This window comes from Chelonia mydas, chromosome 5 (genome assembly GCF_015237465.2).
Source record: "Chelonia mydas isolate rCheMyd1 chromosome 5, rCheMyd1.pri.v2, whole genome shotgun sequence".
NCBI lineage: Eukaryota > Metazoa > Chordata > Testudines > Cheloniidae > Chelonia > Chelonia mydas.
Window position 1 is genome coordinate 18,593,424 of NC_051245.2, and position 20,815 is coordinate 18,614,238.

Below are 20,815 nucleotides of genomic sequence, written 5' to 3' on the forward strand. Positions count from 1 at the left end.
GAGAGAAAGTGTGTGGTTTTGGTTTTCTTCTGTATGTGGGAGAAGGGACCATGGTTGTGATCCCACACTCATTTGATGCTGGTTCAGTTCCAGCTGGTTGAGTATTCCTTCAGAAAGGATGAAGGTGTTGGCTTATCACATAGGTTTTCAATTTTATTTTGGGGGGTTTGATTTCCTTTTTGGCCACGGGATTCAGATGAAGTAGTGTGATGCTGAGCCTATGAAAATTATGCAGCTCCGAAGTCTTTTGTAGTTTGGTAAGCAGAAGCTGCACAGCAGCAAGAAGCAAAGGCAACTCACTGACTTTTTAAAGAAAAACTAGACTAGTTCATTGTAATGTCTACTTTAAATCTCTAATAAAGCAACACTTTTTTTTCTCCTTTATTGTTTCCTTCAAGTAGGAGTTTATTTTCTAAGGTTTTCTATACTTTATGGATTGACATTTACTGTATACAGTCATTTCATTTTAATATGGTCCCCACTATAATGCGGTACTTGGCATGGATCCCAAATCCCGCATTCTAGTGAGGGTCCAGTGTATTTTTATTGTCAGTGATCACAGTTATGCTATTCAGTCACTCAAATATGAACAAATGGATTGCATATTAGAGTCAGGCATACCCTAGACTAGTCAACCGTGAATCTGAATCAGATACTTATTGAACAGGTTTTTTGAAACAGAGAAGAATTTATATGGTCCCTTGTGGTATAACTAATTCCTGACCATGCACTCAGCATGGAACAAAAAATGCCAAATGTATTTCTAAATGATAACTTTAAGAATCAACTATTTTTCTTTATTTCAATTATGTTTCATATTGTTTGGTACTGAAAAATGATTACTGCATTGCATTAGACAATCAGACTCTCTTTGCATGAGAAAGGTGCAACTATGACTTTATTGTGTGTACATATGATGAAGGAACCAGTGCTACATGGAACCTTTGTTTAGGGAATTAGGGAAGGAATTCAGTGTTGCTTCAGCCCTATTTAAGTACGGCCTGAGGTTGTAAAGAAGACTGTTTAAAAGCAAGAGACCAAGAAGCTGCAGGTGTGTGATTAGGAAATATTGATGTCCTGGGGTGACTCAGAACGTGTTTTATAGTATGTTATGAATGACCCTTAGAATCAAAGTGAATTTGAATGGGTAATTGTTGCATTTTTCTTTCTGTTTAACCACCACATTTAAAAGTGGTGTTTGTAGTTATGTTTGCTAATGTCTGAATTTAGAGCCAAATCCTGCTTGTCTTACTAGCATGAATAGACTCATTGTGGGGCTACTTGCATGAGTAATATGAGCAGGATTTGAATCTTAAGATCTGCTGGCTTCTTTGCAAGTCTGTGTATTATAGTATGCATTCTAAATTAATAAACAGGCCCTTGTAAATATTGGCATGTGTTGAAAGAAATTGAATACAAGGTGTACTTTAGAGTGTCTATCTTTTTGTTGTTGATGAGCTGTCAAAGAAAGTGCATTCAAACTTCTAAATGTTGATGGTATGTTGTGTTAAAGGGATACTTTCAATTGACTGTACATACATCTGTATCTGTGTTACAAATAACATCTTGGCTTATTAACTCAGAAGGAGTGATAAGTCTATGCTTTTGTTTGTAAAAAGCTTTTCACATGCGGAAGCCTATTTGATTTCAGTGGTGCATACATGTACTGAATTTCTGCCCTCCAAGGTCCCCAGTGCTGCCCAGTGAACCAAACTTACTGCTTGGTACTGCTAGGACTTATTTTTGTCTTCTCTGAGCTTGAAAAATGACAAGAGATTCATTTCACTTTTCAGATTGACAGGCACCAGAATGACATAATTGGATTGAGAGTGCTCTAGTGTAGGGGGTGGGGAGAGGGAGAGGGAGAGGGCGGGGGGGAGAGAGAGAGAGTGTGAGTGTGTGTGGTTTTCTTCTTTATGTGGGAGAAGGGACCGTGATTGTGATTCCCACACTAATTTGATGCTTGTTCAGTTCCAGCAGGTTGAGTATTCCTTCAGAAAGGATGAAGGTGTTGGTTCATCGCAAAAGTTTTCAATTTTATTTTGTGGGGTTTGCCACACAATTCCAGATGAAGCAGTGTGAACTTGGTATGATTGGTGGAAAAGGTTTTGTCTTGAGCATCTATTGCTTATTCCCCTTTTCAGGAAGCAGCCCTGAGGCCATCAATGGGTAACTCAAACTCTTAAAATCTGGCTTCTGCACCCTCATCCTGTTTTGCAACCGTGATCTCACCCTCTATCTTTTCTTGGGGAAACCTGCCCCAAATGAGGAAGAGAAAACTCTCTTGGGGGGGGGGGTTCAGTGCTCCTTTTTTTTTCTTTAAAGTATTTTCATTCTGAACTAAGAATGAAGTTTGGGCTACATCTAAAGTCCAGGTTCTTACATATGCTACTCAGAACTCCATCTTGAGACTTAATCCTAGACTGGGCACTAAGACTTTTTTTTTGAATGATGATCAAAGGTCTCTTATGGGACAATCCTAGTGGCAGTTGGTTACGCTCATTTTCTAGGATCTGGTTTGTGGTAAGGTATGTACGTACGTACTTCAGTGATAGAAAGGTAGGGAAATACCTTTGCCAAGGTGTCTGAAAACTGAAATCCATGCCTAAATCTTCACTTACAGCAGGGGTGGGCAAACTTTTTGGCCTCAGGGCCACACTGGGGTTGTGAAACTGTATGGGGGCCAGGTAGGGAAGGCTGTGTCTACCCGAACAGCCTGACACCCCCCCCCCCCACTGAACCTCCACCCCGTCCAACTTCCCTCTGTTCCCTGACTGCCCACCCCGGAACTCCCTGCCCCCTTACCATGCCGCTCAGAGGGGCAGGAGCTCAGCATCACGCTGCCCTGCAGGAGCAGTGGGCCAGAGCACTGGCGGTGCAGCGAGCTGAGGCTGCGGGGGAGGGGGAACAGCAGGGGAGGGGCAGGGGCTAGCTTCCCCGGCTGGTAGCTCAAGGGCCGGGCAGGATGATCCTGCGGGCTGCAGTTTGCCCATCTCTGACTTAGAGGAAGACTGGTATAGAATCTGGAAAGTTGCTTGTTGTATCATTGAGTGGAGCATAAAGAATAACTATTGTGCATGCTATATGGAATTTTCCAATTCTCTGTATTTTGCAGAGTTTTAAATTAACTTGTGGTGGGGAGGAAGAAATAATTTGATGTAATTTCAGAAGCAAATACGATGATCAACTCCAGCAATAGCCTTCCATGACTTTTTTTTTTCTTTTTAAGGAGTTAATTCTCCTGCTTCTGAATGGGAAGAGTGGAGGAGAATTCTCAATAATACTTTGTTTTCTATCAGTTTGTTTGGCAAGGGGAATCCAAGACAAGTCCTCTGAGAGACTTGCTCTAGGGAGGATGTTTGCATAAACAGTCTCTAATCCTTCTAAATCTGACCTCTCCCAGGTCCTGTTTATTTCAATCGCTAGATGGAGCCACAAGTAATTTCCAAAATTACCGTTGGCTGGGATTTTCAGACCTACATGTAGTGCAACTACACATTTCATCTCTGAAACATGCATGTCATGGTAAAGCTGATGACTGAAGGCAAGAGAGCAGGGTAAAATTTTGGAGATATCTTTTTAAATGGGAACCCTCCTAAAAACGCCAAGAGCCTGAGCAAATAAATGAAAGGTTGAGGATATGTATGTGGCTGACTCTCACAGTTGATATAATTGATATAGTTGAGTTGATATAATTTGTCGGTTTGACTTTCCTTAATGCTGCTACATGCATTGTGCTTTTGTGGGAGTAATTTCACTGTTGTTTTCTTTGTGCATAAAATTTGTTTCAGCTGCTGCTATTGTACATGTTACAGAGATTATAAAAAAGAGGGGGCAGGGGTGAAGTCCTGGTGGTGTTAGAGGAGGCCAGGCTCTGGGCCCAAGGCAGAAGAAAGTCCACTGGGAATCGGGGCACAGCAGTGCAAATTTCCACAAGCCCCACTCCAGCAGAGTGTAGAGCTGGCTAGTGTAGTTCCCAGAGCAGGCCAGCTTAGTATGACCAGGAAATACTAACTTTGGATACTGAAGTGATGGATACTATAGCAAAACCGTTGAGACGTGCATCTCCAGGGCAGTCTTTCATGCATTGTTTCCCATGGTGCCTTTGCTGGAGCTTAAGGCTGCCATCCTTGGTAGAACCCCAGCAGTGTTGCCAATGTCACTCCCCCACAAGGGATAGTCTCCCACTAGCACACTTAGTGCCCTGTACCCATATGTCTGTGGGAATTTATCCTGCTCTCTTAAGAGCCAATCGTGTTTATGCAGAAGATTCTTGTTTGTGCAGCTCTTCCCCGATCTCCCACTAATGACAAACACAAGATCTCTTGTTTTTAAAGAGCTCATTTTTTCTTGCTGTTCTACGGATACTCTCTGCTTAGTGACATCACAAATAACTACTGCAGGGGTTGAACATTAAGAGATCCTGTCTTCACACACATCCCAGTTAACGGGGGAAAAAGTGACCAACAGCAAATCTGATAAATACATTTTATTTATTACATAAAAATTTGTTTTCAAAGTCTCTGAGATACCAGGTGTTGTTTACTATTTGGTTCTTGGCAGCTTCTGGGATGAGGGTAGGAGTAATCCAATTAAGGCTGTACATATATATTAAAGAAGACGACAAATTGGTAAGTCTTCCTCCCCGCACCTCATTCCCTCCTTGTATAGAAAAGCAGCAATATGGGGCACCTGCCTTAATCCTGTGCAGTGCACTAGGGGACAGTCTGGTTCATCCAGAAAATATAGTTGATTGAAGGCTGCCTTCTCTCACTACAGAGAGAGGAGCCTTATGGCTGTAGCTAAAGATATGATTTTGTCATGGAGGTCACAGATTCTGTGACTACTTTGGCTTCAGCCCCCACCTGAGTGATGGGGCTGGAGCTGGGGGGGGGGGGCAGTGAACCCACAACTAATAGTATCTTCCCCACCCCCCCTTATCCTGGGGTATTTTTAATAAAGGTCAGGGACAGGTCGCTGGCTTCCATTAATTTATTTTTGTTGCCTGTGACCGTCCCTGACTTTTACTGAAAATACCTGTGACAAAATCTTAACCTTAATTATAGCAAAGCCAAAGAAATGGGTTACTTCAAGGAACACTAGAACCATTAATGAGTTTGCTGACAGTTGGTAGTACTTGTCCTGTTTGTTTTTTTTCAGCTCAGCATGGCACCAAGTTATGTTGTTTAAACAGTGCAGTTTTATTCTAGGAAGTGTTTCAGATTCAGTGCCCTGAAATTGCATGTTGTATTTTCATGACAGTAGTACCTAGAGTGCCCAGCAGGATTCAGGCTACTTGCTGTACAAATGCTGTACAAGACCGTTCCTTAGCTGAATAGCTTAATCTGAGTAGATAAGACTGAAAAAGGGTGGGAGGAAAGGATGCAACATGCAAGAAGAGTGATGGTTGGCAGAGATCATGTTTGTTCTAGGATTTGGGGGAAGGGGAAAATTGCTGCTGTATAGAGGCTAAGTCATGGAAGCAATGCAAAAGGAGAGGAGGGTGGAAAAGGTAATGAGGAGCATGTATAGGGCCCTACCAAATTCACAGCCATGGAAAAACGTGTCGTGGACTGTGAAATCTGGTCTTTTGTTTGCTTTTACCCTATACTATGCGGATGTCATGGGGGGAGACCAGCATTTCTCAAATTGGGGGTCCTGACCCAAAAAGGAGTTGTGGGGGAGGGTCACAAGCTTATTTTTGGGGGGGTCGCAGTATAGCCATTATGTGCTGACTTCAGAGCTGGGTGGCATACCATACCATGCTACCCTATTGTAGGGGGGTTGTGGTACTGCTACTCTTACTGGTGGTGCTGCCTTCAGAGCTGAGCAGCTGGAGAGTGGCCGCGGCTGGCCGGAAGCCCAGCTCTGAAGGCAGAGCCTCTGCCAGCAGCAGCGTAGAAGTAAGAATAGTAGTACCACAACCCCCCTAAAATAACCTTGCAACACCCCTTCCCCCCCCCCCCTTTAGGTGAAAGGGGTTAGAGCAGACTCAGACCCCTTTCACCTAAATTGTATGGTATGATTCGTCTTTGTTTCAAATTTTCTGTGGAGCATTGGGATCAGAAAGCACTTTGACAGACTAGCATTCACAAATTAATCAAGACACCAATTTCTTCAATGTGGCAAAAGTACCACAGGGCATGTTAACCATGCATTGAAACAGATATTTGAAAAGGCACTCTGCTTCTACTACGCATCTGTGCATAAAAGGAGAAAATACCCTCCCACTTACAATTTTCATAGCCCAACCTCCAAAATATTCAATTGACATCTATGCACCATAAGTAATCATAATCAAATGCAGATACTCTAGAATATCTGATGGCAGATTTTCAATTATCTGCCACGCTACAGTTAGAGAATATTAGAGAAAAATAATCAGTAATCAAGTCCAGGAGAAGATGATGGGCTGGATGAGAGCCTTAGCTGTCTGTACAGAAAGAAAAGATCTGATATCCCTGACCCCCCCTCCCTTTGAATTAGACTTAGTCTGAGTGTGGTGGCGGGGGCGGGGGGGGGGGGGGGGGGGGGGGAAGGGGAGAAGATTAAGAGTGTCAAAAATGACACATGCATCCCTCCCTAGTTATTGGCCTGATTAACAGGAGGGCTTTGAAGGAAAGGTAAGGGGGTCAGTTTGAGGCATGTTAAATTTTTTTAATTGACAGTGTGCCATCTGGGAGGAGATGTCAGGGTGACAGGCTGAGAGACGGAATTGGCTAGAAGGAGAGGTTGCTTGGTGAGGAGCAAGGTGGATAAAAATCAATGATATTTAAAATCAAACTTGTTAGTTTTTTTCCTCAAAAAAAAAAAATCTAAATATAGTTTTAATTTAGATATCTTTGAGCTATTATGTATCTTATCATGGAATACAGATTCATAATTCCATAGTATGAGACAGTATATTCATGTAATGTTTAAGAAAAGTTTTGTAAATGAGTTTCAATAGTTCATGGATTAGGGACCCAATCTTATGGGATTCCACAGGCTTCGGTATAGTTTATTTAGGTCAATCTTTCTATCTACTCAATGGGACTCAGTGCTCAGTCTAGAAGATACCATCACAGATGCTTAGTTTTGCCATTCTCAAACTGTAGATTTGTGTCTCCAGAGGTAGCATGCTTGTTAACAGCAAAAATGTTTTTAAATAAATAATGTATAGAGATGCAAAATAACAGACCTCAACTCTATTGTCCCTCTGCAAATTTGTGTACATGGTGTCAATCCCTTACCCCTCTCTCAAAGTGAAAAGTTTCAAAAAGTTCAATGAAGATTGTTGAGGGTGTAATAGATCTGGACAAGGAGAAGAAGTCTGGAGATAAATGTGAGAAGCAAGGGACGTATGCTTGTTTTGTTAAAATATTATATGTTTGCTGTTGTAGAAAAAAATTCAGAATATTTAACATTGTTTTATTTAACTAAAACAACATCTGTCTGGTGATATTCTCCTCCTAATACAGCATGGCAAGAAAATCCTCCAAATGTTAATGATTAACCTGTTGAACTGGAGATAGTTCACCTCCCAATGACTTCATAAATATGTTTCATTTACGTTTTGGTAAATGAAATAACCAAACAATCATTCATTTTCTGATATAGCTGTAAAACTAATCTGAAAAGTTTTCAAAATAACTTTAAAAATGTATAGTGTGTACCTTCTAAAAATGAAACCTACATCTATCTCTGAGTTGTGAAGAATATGTATTGAGGTTATAACAACCACCAAGAATGCACTTTTATGTAGAAAACCATGATTAAATCAAGTCTTCCTGACTAGTGATTTAAATAATGATTTACATCAATTTGATTTTTAAATCGGATCTGCACTGGTGAGGAGTAAAAAGTGGAGTTGTGAGTCATTTGTATTTAGGTGCTTCTTGGAAGCTGTGTGAGCAAATGAGATAGCTAGACAGGATGTAAGGGAAGCGTTAAAGTTTTTTTGAGGGAGGAAGGGCAGGCAAGGTCTCACTGAATGGAGTAGGGAAGGAGATGTTGAAGGAGCAATTAGAGAGGTGTTAGGAAAACCAGAGAGGCTGGTCTGAGAAATGCTGCAATAGAGGAACAGAGCACCCAAGAACCCTGTCAGTGTCCGGGAAGGAGCTGGAGGAAGTTACAGTGGATCTTGTTGACCTTCTCTTGTGTGAATGAAAGAGAGAAGGGTTGAGGAGGGAATCCGCAAAGGAATAAGTGGAAATATGGGTGCGTTAGTGACGTGGCTCTCGTAGCCATGGGTTTTAAGTGCTGCACAGTTCTAACACTATACACTGCTGCTGGCGGTACTAGAATGAGCTCAATGAGGTTAAAATGATGTGGTTCTTGTATTTGGTCTCTGCAATAGACAAAGTTCCATTATACAATAGAGTTGTACTATCCCATGTGTACCGCACTCATTTATCACAGGTCCGGGAGACATGATTCAGGAATCACGATTCGGACATAAGGCCACGCCTCTTCCAAGTTACTCACAAATGACCAGTGGAGACCTACTATTTATCACTTCTCTCTAAATACTGGTCAGCGTAAAAAACTCACTTTTTCTGATGTTTTTAGTTTAGGAAAAAAATAATCATCCAAGTGCACCCATTGAATATGTGTGACCTTCGGTGTCATCTAGCACTGCTGTTGAGGTTATAAAATTATTGGCAGGCAACTCTTAGAGAAGACTCTTCTCATAAGAGACAATCCATTAGGTTGTTTATACTCTGTAATATCAAAACACAAACCATGCACGTAAACCAAAGTAAAACATTCCTTGTTCTGAGTGCACTCAACATAAATACACTTAATAGTGCAATTGTAGAGGCAAACCAAAGTGGATTTGTAAAATATAGTGGGCTAAATTGAATACATTTAAGTACTTTACTTTAAAGTTGGTGGTGTAGGGACTGAATTTACAAGTTTAAAGCAACTTTTAAAAAATGCACAATTATTCAGGACAAATCTTGAATACTTCTAATCAAGGAATGCAAGGACTGCTATTGGTCTGGGATATGGAAAACTTCAATGCCATAAGATTTTAATTAGCACAGCAAGCAATACAAGCGTTGATGGTGTGTTTAAAATAGCCTTTGGACATGTGATAGAAGTAGGGCAATCTAGCCTGTGAGTCATTGGAGACTGGATAATCCATGCTTCAGAAGAAGGTGTAAAACTCCCCATCAAACAGCTAATCAAGCTGCCTGATTTAAGATACGTTAACTTCAGGAGGAAACTTCTACCTGTAGCAGGGATGAATTTAGCCCAGTGGCTCCTGTTTTAAAATGTGAAAAAAGCAAAACAGTAATATATTGGACAAATGATCATGTTGCCTCTTTGTCTACAGAGATTCATAGTAGATTGGCTATTAACTCTGCACTCAGCCAGTCCTTTTCCTTCATGTGACTGTGGATGGTGGCTGCTCAGTTTTCTTATTGTTAGGACTAGAGCTATTGAGGTTTTTTCCCCTCTGGCTTTTATAGCACCTGTGCCTTCAATCAACACAACCTCTAGTGTGCTTATCAGTAGACTTCCCGAGTGGAGATGACCTGATGCCATTGGTAGTGGTCTCCCATATGCACTCATGTCAGTAGACCATAAATTTAGTTTTCACTCCCACTTTACTAATCTGGTAGTATCTTTCTTTTGTCCAACACCTGTAGATCCAATGCATTCTGACAAATGAGCTCAGCTTAACTAATTAACCTCTCACAGTTTGTATGGTAACTTCCAACTTATGTGTGTGTGTGTGTGTGTATATAAAATCTTCTTACTATATGTTCCATTCTATGCATCCGATGAAGTGGGCTGTAGCCCACGAAAGCTTATGCTCTAATAAATTTGTTAGTCTCTAAGGTGCCACAAGTACTCCTGTTTGTTTTGCGAACCCGGAGTAGTAAGTTGTAGTTCCATCTGTGTACATTTGACCATTCACTTTGTACACTGAAACCTTTTTATTTGGTAGAGAAATGTAAAACACAGCTTTCAAGCAACATGAAGCTCGGGACTAATGCTGAGTTTATAGATAGATAGATGGTTTTCAGTGCTCTATTCTGTCTGATCTAAGATTCAGCTCTGTTAGCCAAGGCCAAAGTGGGCTTATGAGACTCTAATAAGTGACTCAGAATAGTGGAGGACAAGCACCACAGTAAGTGTAGAGTACACACAACCTCTGCTTGAGATTGTGAACGAATAATGGCTACTCCCAAGATGCCTGTCTTTCTTTGCTTTATCTAATGGGTCACATGAGATTATGGCTGTAAAGAACAATACTTCAGGCCATGTAATTTTGCTCCATATTTTGACATACATGCTGGATGAGAGAAACTCTATGTGGAATCTCTTGTCATGCAATTGGCTTGTTGAACTAGAATGATCCAGTGAATTTTCTGTCCTCTCTGTGCAGTGTACAGAACAAAGGAGACACCAAGCTGTCTGTGAATAGACTGTCACAAAAGCTGATGCTGCTAGACTTTTTTTTTTAAATTCTTTTGATCTTTCCCAAGTCAGAAGATGCCAAATAGCCTCTTGCAGTCGCTGGGCTGCTTCGTATTTGTCAAAGAGCATGTATGTAGGTGAAACTGTATTTGGGAAGCTCTCTCAGCGATACAGATAACAAATGAAAACAAATTTCAGGTTAATCAAAATTTGTTAGTTAAAGCAAGCTGGCACTTCTTCTTTATTCATGCACCAAGGGGGATAGATTCTGTTCTTATTGAAACTACTGGAATTACACTGGTGCAAATAGGAGTATCTGAGAGCAGAATTTGACCCAGGGAATCCAGTTCAGATGCCTTGGTGATGCACACAATACAAGAATTTGAATAGAATAGAACCTCTTCTACACTAAGGATTCATTAGACCCTATTCATAAGGAAGCAAACACTTTTGCTTATGAGGAGTACTAAGATTGAGAGGCAGTGTAAAATGGCTTGCACATACATAGTCTCATTCATCTCATGATCTCAAGGCATTTTACAAAAGTAGGTAAGCATTGTTATCTCTCTTTTATTGATCAGTGTTTCAACCTCTTAAGGGATTGCCAACCTGATTTTAAAGTAAAAAAAACACAAACAAAACATGACCACATTGCATTTACTATAAAAGTAAAATAAAACATATAATTCATGTGTGTGTTTGAGAGGTTGATGGAGCATATCACAGGGAATGCAGAACAAGATTTTCTCTGCTTTAGATTGTAATAGAATTTTCAGTGCCTCGTGACCCCTCCTCCCCGCTTGCCTTTTGGGACCCCTGGGGGTCATAACCTTTGAGCTGAGGAACATTGTTATGGATAGCTTCCCTGTTGCTTTAAATACCCAAGATAATGCAACCGGTCCTCAGCAGAACTTAGAATGAAATCCAGGTCCACTGAATCTCAATTCACCCGTTTTCACTGCTAAACTATGGTGCCTCAAATTTGAAGTTGATCCTAATTTAAATTTATTATTATTATTTTTGGTCAGATTTGGGACAATAGCCAATGTCGTCTAAATTTCATGAGTGCTTCTTTGCAAAAACAGATGGTGAACATGTTCCCCATCTTGCAAAAATGCAGTTTTTTAGCTGTCAGGCACATACGCTAGAGTAGTATTGACCAATTAAGAGTTCCCTGTCTGGTTGGAGGACTCTCTGGGCTTGCATCCTGCAAATTATCCACAACAGAGGGCTAGTTGGGACCCCGGTTGGTCAGAACTACTGTTAAGAACCATGATCATCTCTTTTTTCCAAACCAGTAAGAGCCATGGTTACTAATAAATGGCACTTGATCTTTGCATACCACTCTCATGCTTTCACCACGCAGTGTCCTGCTGCCCAGGACCTGCTGTGGTTATCCATCAGTACAGAAAGATGTTCGACCTTGTAGTGTGTATCTGAATTGTTTAGGCAGGAACCAATGGCACCAGGTGCTGCATCTTTCCCTATTGCTTGGGGGGAGAGTTCCTGGTAGTGAGGTCGCCATCAGCATAAGGAGAGGGAGTAACTGAATAAATAAAAGTGGCAGGGAGAAGTATGATGAGGTAACATACCTCCAAGTTCTGGTCAACCAGGCCAGCAACTCCAGTTACTGCAAAGAAAGCAAAAGGGCAGTTTCTGCCCTTGATGGATAAGAAATTTAACCTTAGGAACAATTTTCCAAGGATCAGGGTGGATTCTCCATCATGGCAATTTCTTAAATCAAGATTTGGATGTTTTTTGGAAAGAGATGTTCTAGGAATTATTTTGGGGAAAGTTCTATGACCTGTTATACAGAAAGTCGGACTAGACAATCACAGAGGTCCCTTCTGGGCATGGAATCTATGAAAAGAAGAGGAGAATCAGTCAGCTCCATCAGTATTTTTGATATTGACCTCAAATGCTATAACTAAAGATGTATAAAGCTAGTACACACAGTACTTAGAGTTTTACTGTACTACTTTCATGATGATGATTCCTGGCATACTGTAGTTCCTGTCCTGGTTTGGACGATAATGAAGGGACAGAAGTGAAATAAAATACGCCTTGTCACAAATGGATGTGGCTTGGCAACCATCCTTTCCTCTCTATTGAAGCTGTATTTAGGTTCCCCAAATAAACTCTGACAACCTGCAAAGGCCCTGCTGTGTAAGTAATAAGATTAGACAGCTGTTGTGTGGGGCAAAGGAAGTCTCTCAGAAGTGTTACTATTGCAGCTATTTAGTTCTAAGAGCATATGCTCAGTGCAAGCCAAACAGGCCTGGCAGATCATGTTCAATGTTTCTCACTCTTTGCATGAATCTGTGCTATCCTCTATAACTTGATTTAAATATTTGTAGTAGAGGTGTATGATGATGCCGCTTCCATAGATCTGGTCCATTGTTCTCTTTAGACATAGAAACCATTTAAATGCTCAGAATTTAATGTTATAAATGGTAGTTGGTTTTGTGTTAACATTACGTATTTGGAGTCTATGCAAAATTCTTACTTACCTTCAATATATGAATAATTCACCATATTTGAAAAAAAACAAACAAACAACTACTCAGTGGAGGCATCCGGATGTACACGCACCCTAAGCGAGTAAGTACCTGAACATATTGTAACCTATGACCTTCCTCATCCCATTCCCAACTACGACCTTAAACTAAAACCTTATTGATACTGTTGGGTTTAATTGTTATTTTTTGTTTTTTGGCAGGGGAACATAGAGGGAGAAGAGGGAAGGTAGGGAGTCGAGCTGAGTGAAATATTTCTGTTTGGGTACAGTGATGTTGTTTGAATAGAGTATGACCATGCAAATCATTGTTGCTACCACTGTTATATAATTGCAATGAATCTTGTACAAAGTGTGACGCATGGCCAGAAAGGGTTAAGCAGCTTTGCAGGCTAAGTGACCCAGATTCAACCCTTAGGGACATTTTGGTAGATGATGATTGTGTTTTTGTGTGTTTACATATATGCTGTTAGAGGTTAACAGTGTAATCAAACAGTCCCTGTCTGTGCTGTATTCTGTTAATTCAGAGATCAGAAAGACGTTTTAAATGAACTGTAAACAGAGTATTCAGCTCTTTGAAATGTATAGCAAATCACCTGTGGATGGTGGAAAAACAGGCAATTGCGTTATGTTAATCCGTGTAGCTAATTACCAGTGATGCTTCGGAAACAGATCTACTTCAAAGTCTTCATGATTGCCTATTGTTCGCCTAAGGACTCCGACCTGTCAAGAGAAGGCCTGGAACTGTATAAAAACCTTTGGGTCCTGATCCTTTTTATGTCAGATCTGCTTGATGCTTCATGCAGGGGAAGCTTAAGTCACAAGACTGAGATCTCCAGTCCTAACTGGATCACCCTGGATATGGACATTGGACTATAACCTATGGACTAATTCTGAAAATTTTTTGCAACTACAAAGCTCACCATCTCTACTTTGAATATGATCTCATGTCTGTATGTATATTGATCTTTTAACCAATTCTCTCTCTGTGTGGGTGTGTCTGTGTCTGTCTCTCTCTCTCTCCTTTTTTAATACATTTTAGTTTAGTTAATAAGAATTGGCTGTAAGTGTGTATTTGGGTAAGATCTGAAATATTCATCATATAAAAAAGTTCTACCAATCCCATTAACCTCCCAGGTTAATGAATAAGATTTTCAGTAATCCTCCTCATTTGACTTGGGTGTCTGAGTGGGGGCCTAAGGCTGGGATACTTTAATGGAACTGTGTTGGTGGCTTCTGGGTAACCAGTAAGGTATTATAGAAGCCCTTGTGTGCTAGCTTGGCAAATCTAAGTATTGTAATATTCACCAGTTTTGGGGATTATCTGCCCCATTCTTTGCAGTTCGCCCTAACTGAGTAGCCTCAGTGAGGCTCCCTGGGACTCGGTCACAGGGATTGAACCAAAAAATATCCTAAAAACATTTGATTCACTTTAAACCAAAATCTTTTTTTTTTTTCTGCTCAAGTTTAAAAACTTGAGGGGAAAAAATTCATTTTGAATGAAGTGAAACTGTTCAGGTGTTGCATTTTGATTTGGTCATTTTAGGGTGCTTCTTGGCTTTTATACTGGCCAAATTCCAAAATGGAATGTCATTTTGAAATGAAATATTTTGACATTTTTTATGCCCCCCCCCCCCTTTTTTTTTAATCAGCCAGAACTGTTTGGTGAATTCAACACAAATCCAAGAAATACTTTGGTTTACCCAAATCTGTATTTTTTTTTTTTAAGGTTTTAAAAAAACTTCATCCTAAAAATTTCACCCATTTCTAGTATACACCACTTAAAATCTACATGACAGGCACATTCTGTCCATATAACCATGCCAAAGAGTAAACTTGGCTTTAGACATGTTCTTGCATTTAGTAGTGACCTTTTGGACAATTGCTTACTGAAACTTCAACTTGAATCCATGGAGTAGCAAAATAGACCACCTCCTACCTAATGTACGTAAATCTAGCACTGATAGTGCCATCTGATCACGTACAGCAGTTGAGCTCTGAGATGGAGTCTTTTTTCCCTGTTGACCGTCTCCTTTGATCTTGAAGATGCACATTTCTTGTACCTGGAAAACAAAAACCAATTTACCTTTGTGTTTTAAGCTAAGATGGATTTTCACACACACAACACACCCCCTCCCGTGAAGCATCTGTAGAACAGGGCACACAACTTGTACAATACAGAGGAGTTTACAAAGCCATTTGTAGGAATAATATAACAATCCAGAATGTTTTGATTTTAGCCTGGAAGGCCTATTACATACCAAATCAACAAGAGAAGACAATTCTATTTTCCTCTGTTAAACAATTATATTCTAAGTCATGTGAAGAAGACTTATAATTTGTGTCATCTGTGACTTTCCTACAGCATTGGTGATTTTTAAACCATGTAAACCTTAGTGGGTGGTAGCTTCTTCAGTGTGAAAATTGAGTACAGATGGCGTATCCGTTGAACAATTAATAGGATTATTATTGTCTATCAGATTAGAGGAATTTAAAGAACGTGCAACTACATCCGCATTACCTTTTTTCTTTTAATTTACAGTAAAATAATGGGTTGATGAGAAGGTTGTATCCCTGAGTTTTGGTGTTATCCTGTGGGTACCAGAAAGGTACCTCCTATTCATGTGTCTGTGGCACATGATCATCTAGTCCAGTAGTTCTTAGACTTCCTTGCACTGCGACCCCCTTCTGACGACAAAAATTACCACACGGCCCCGGGTGCAGGAGGGGACCAGAGGCTGAGCCCCACCACCCTGGGTGGGTGTGTGGGTGGGTGTGGGAGGGAGGGGCCAAAGCCCAAGGGCTTCAGCCTGAGGCAGGGGGCCTGTAACCTGAGCCTTGCTGCTCAGCAAGTCTAAGCCAACCCTGGTGACCCCATTAAAATGGGATCGCGACCCACTTTGGGCTCCCGACGCACTGTTTGAGAACTGCTGGTTTAGTCTCTTGTGGGCTGGTATAATTTTGGTTGATGGGTTTAATGTGCGGGTGCTGTGTAGGGGTGGTGGCCTGTGAAATATAGGAGGTTCGAGCAGATGATGCGGTGGTCCTTTTGGCCTTTAAATTCTGACTCTATTGAGGCATTTGAAAGTGTAATTGAAATTTTGTCCCAGCCTCCACCAACTCACAAGATTGAAATTTAGACTAGGCTTGGCCATGCCCTAAAACTTTCAAACTAGCATTTGAGTTCTCGTGTTACATGGGCTAAAATCTAAAACTATATAGGCTTCCTTCCTTCCTTCCTCTACTCTCTTCCTGTGTAAACATTTTTAGCAGACAGTCTTGAATACAGACAATAGCAATTTAATTCAGTCAAATGAACAAAAGTTGTTTTAAAATTAAGCATACTAAGAATTCATTGTTGAACCCAGTTATACTTTTGGCTTTAGAGAATTAGACAACTTCATAGAAGATAGGTCCATCAGTGGCTATTAGCCAAGATGGTCAGGGATGCAACCCCAAGTTCTGGGAGTCCCTAATTTTCTGACTGTCAGAAGCTGGGACTAGACAACAGGGAATGGATCACTCAAAGTTGCCTTGATCTGTTCTTTTCCCTCTGAAGCATCTGGCATTGGCCACTGTCAGAGATAAGATACTGGGGTAGTCGGACCATTGGTCAGACTCAGTCTGGCTGTTCTTATGTTTATCACTGTTTGTTTTAAAACCAGTTCTTCCTCTCTCTGCAGGTTCATAAAAATCAGCACTATGACTGATGGGGACTATGACTATCTGATCAAACTCCTGGCCCTGGGGGATTCTGGGGTTGGGAAGACAACGTTTCTTTACAGATACACAGACAACAAATTCAACCCAAAATTCATCACAACAGTAGGAATAGACTTTCGGGAAAAACGTGTGGTAAGTTTCTCAAGTCATCAATGTCTTCACTTCTTCCAGTTTCCAATAGCGTTGAGAACATGTTTTACGTAAATATATACGGTTCCTCTTACTGAAAGGTTTAAGGTGTGTTGAGAATGCCTTTTCTACTTGCATCCAGTCAAAAATAGAAGGGAGTGGGGTAGAAGTTGTTGCCTTCAGATGGCTGCCTGGTGTCCTAGTGGGGTATTATGTATTTACATTCCATTAGCACCAAAGGCCTCCAGCGGGGCCCACGGTGCTAGCTGATGTACAGACTCATTACAGAGACAGCCTCTGCCACAAATTAGTTTGCAGCCTGAAGAGATAACATGACAGAAAGAGGCACAGCGATAGTGTCTTGCCCAAGATCACACGCCAGGTAAATGGTTGAACTGGAAGTAGAACCCATGTCTTCATGCTCCTTCCCAATGCTCAGTCAACTAGATCAGAGGTTAGCAACCTTCAGCACACAACCCATCAGGGAAATCCGCTGGTGGGCCACAAGACGTTTTGTTTATGTTGACCGTCCAGAGGCATGACTCCCCTCCGCCCCCACAGCTTCCAGTGGCCACGGTTCGCCATTCCCAGCCAATGGGAGCTGCGGGAAGTAGTGGCCAGCATGTTCCTGCAGCTCCCATTGGCCGGGAGTGATGAACTGCAGCCACTGGGAGTTGCGGGGGGCCGTGCCTGCAGATGGTCAACGTAAACAAAATGTCTTGTGACCCACCAGCAGACTTCCCTGATAGGCCACGTGCCAAAGGTTGCCGACTCCAAACTAAATACTGCCTCCCAAGGTGTCTATAGCACAAACGATTGACTTCTTTGACTCACTTTGGTAATGTGGCTGTAGATTGAACTATCCTCATGCCTCTATAGGTGGCCCTTTCAGGCTACAATTCCACACTTGTAGAACAGTGTGGGCTAGCTTGTACTGTGGTGCATTTGTTCTTTAATATTAAATGGAAGATAACAATCTTCTGTGCTGTCAACCTGACTCCTTTCGTGTATACTAACATTCATTGCTACTGTTTTTATAGACCACAACTATTGTGCATATCCACAGACCTTGACAAAAATGGATAGTATTTTTTTATTGCACAAAAAAATTTCTGTCTTCAGATAAGAATGCTCTTGGCTTGCTTGAAGCACAATAGCAATCATCATAAATCACAGGATCAGAAATCGGGAAATGTGGGCTCTGTTCCTAGTTCTCGAACCTTGGATGTTAATACTTGCCAAACTCAAAGGGAAGTGCCTAAATTCACTAGTGTATGTAAAGTGCTTGCATAGCATTGCAAAGTGTTTTGGAAGCATTAACCATAACCAGAATGGAGCATTTGCAAAAAGCAGGTCTTTAATGCACAGCAGGCCATATTAAAGAAATCTAGGAGGTGATTTCAGCACATTTGTATCCTGAGGTGAGCAGAATCAGGGTCTAAATGACCATATTAAATATACCCCATTCATCTTCAGAAGACAGTATTGGTTTTCTCGTTTTGAAATATTGTTTTGTAAGAGGCCCTTTTGAAGTGGAATATTAGTGAATGTGACTCTCTGTAGCAAGTTTAAGCTATATTTAATAAACCAACTTATTCTCCATTTGTTTTTGAAGAATTTTTTTTGTTTCAGTACAGCACTATGTGCTAAGGGTGAAATTTTAGTAATGGGAAAGACATTCATAAATTAAGCAAAAGACTTCTTTATTGACTATAGAATACGCTGATTCTACTCTGTGTGTTTGTCAGATATACAATAGCAGAGGACCAAATGGATCTCCAGGAAAAGCCTTTAAGGTTCATCTACAGCTTTGGGACACCGCTGGGCAGGAAAGGTAATGCACAGAGTTCGGCATCTCATATCCAGTTAATCAGAATCATATGCATGTTTTCTAAAATGTAGACAGGTATCCTATTCAGGTGAGTCAGAAAAAACACTGGTCTTCTGTCTCAGATTTTGATTTTGACAACAAATGAAAATCCACCACTTGTTCCCGAAGGATCATTTTAAACTGTTGCTGCTTTGCTGTGGTTATACTGAAATACTGTGTTCACTTCTTTTGTAAGCTCCCCTAGCTACTCTGGCGGAGCAGTAAAGTTCATGGTGATTTGTTAGCACACAGTATATAGCTTGGCCTACTCTTGATGATTAAATATTGGCTGTGCCTAGAGACAGGAAAGGGGGCAGGGGAAATCAGTGAGGTAGCAGGAAACAGTACTGAGGCAGGAAACAGCTCATTAAATGGAGAAGGGGAAACCATGAGTACAAGCTGTCATCATACTTCTAAAGGGAACCTGAAAGCACTGAAGGAAAATTGCTTATAGCAAAATTCAGTGGATAGGAGAACAGAATCAGACCTGAAGAAAAGAAGTGCAACTGCATTGTTTGTGCCTTTGTCATCTTTTTGTGTGGCATCTACACCTGGAAAGACTAATTTTGGTTTGAACCAACATGTTTCCATGTTTTTCTTTCAAGCCCTCCTGAAGCACATAGGGGAGGTCTAGGGTACAGAACCTAAGAGAGGTCACAAAGTAAATGACTGGCAAACGAGGAACTGGACACATGCTAAATGTCACAGCTAAAGCACCTATCCCTGTGTCCATAGTCCGTGTTGTCTGTCTAAATTATAAGTTCCTCAAGGTAGGGACCTTGTCTTCATACTTTTTGTAGATAGCGAACATACTTACTGTGGTGCTATATTAAAATTGGCCTCTATTAAGACACACCCATTTTTCTGGTTTGAATCTGTCCCATTGTCTCTTTGACAACCACATTTAGCCATGCCTTTTATACCGGATCACTTCTACAAAAGAGATCATATGGTAGCACTCTTGCAGCTAGCTTGTCATGGGAAACCTAATGAGTGTGTGGCTCTTTTGCAGCAGTAGTTTGTTTCAATTTTGATGCATGTGCCCTGGGGTATCTTATCTACCACATCTGCTACTGACAGATGTACCAGATTATGTGGTGGCTTTTGTGATGTGGTAAACCTTCCTGTACATAAGACAGAGCACCAAATTCCATTTTCTGTTTTCTTAATGTGTTTGGTTTCCTAATTTTATTTGAGACTCTGGCTTGTGGTCCTGTGGCAGCAAACTGGGGCTATATTTTGGATGCTGGGTCCATGGCTTTGTGGAAAATCTGCAAAATGTGTTATCTCTGAATGCACAAAGACCAAACAAGTTTCATTGAGCTCAGATTGTCAACTACAGGTAAATCAGGGCCTCTGTAGATGAGCTTCCCAGTAAACTGTTTTTATTCTAAACTATGATTAAATGGCCAGATACTTCTTTCATATCTGCCATATTAGGTGGTGGTTATCCATCAAGGAAAAGATTCCTCACAATACTCTTCTTGTATTCATCAATTGAACCGATTTGTGTCCCAGTGATTAGGGATGAACTCAGTGCATCTGTATCATTGTGATTAAACAAGCAACATGTTAATTTTTAGACTAGTCCAAAGGATAGAGAATTTGAACTAGCAGGGTGGTCATTGACAATGTAACGTTCTCACACATCTAAGCATCCTCTGGTAAATTACACGCTCACTGATAGCTATGATAAATGTAGCCAAAAGAAAGGCCAGGGGCTTTTGACTATTATGAGAACACTTGGCTGATTGTGCAACTTCTCTGGGTTTGGATTTTTCTAAAAACTGCCTGTTTCAAAAGAGATTCATTAAAGCTTTTTTTGTATCTCCCCTTTTGATGGTTGGTTGGTGGTTTTTGGTTTTTTTGGTTTTTTGTTTGTTTGTTTCAACCCCCCCCCCCCCATAAGTCCTGCACTAAAAATCATTACCTAGTGATTTTAGAGGTCCGTCTGTGTTAACAGAGCTGCTTATTTGTTCCTTCCTTCAGATTTCGAAGTCTCACCACAGCATTTTTCAGAGATGCCATGGGCTTTTTATTAATGTTTGATCTCACCAGTCAACAGAGCTTCTTAAATGTCAGAAACTGGATGAGTAAGTAAAACAAACAGCTTGCATGCATCCGATAGCTAGCAGCTTGTTTTTGTGTTTGGGGGTGGTGGTTTT

General features: G+C 40.9%; 1 protein-coding gene across 2 annotated transcripts in view; it reads left to right on the forward strand.

The window, feature by feature from the left end:
• RAB27B (RAB27B, member RAS oncogene family) overlaps nt 1-20,815 on the forward strand; it is a 206,575-nt gene that overhangs the window by 174,428 nt on the left and 11,332 nt on the right. For both annotated transcript variants that reach the window (XM_037902538.2, XM_037902539.2), the window contains 3 exons: nt 16,612-16,783; nt 18,529-18,614; nt 20,640-20,743. In XM_037902538.2, the coding sequence (XP_037758466.1) occupies nt 16,631-16,783; nt 18,529-18,614; nt 20,640-20,743 (343 nt within the window). In that variant the 5' untranslated portion in view covers nt 16,612-16,630. The remainder of the gene's footprint in view (nt 1-16,611; nt 16,784-18,528; nt 18,615-20,639; nt 20,744-20,815) is intronic.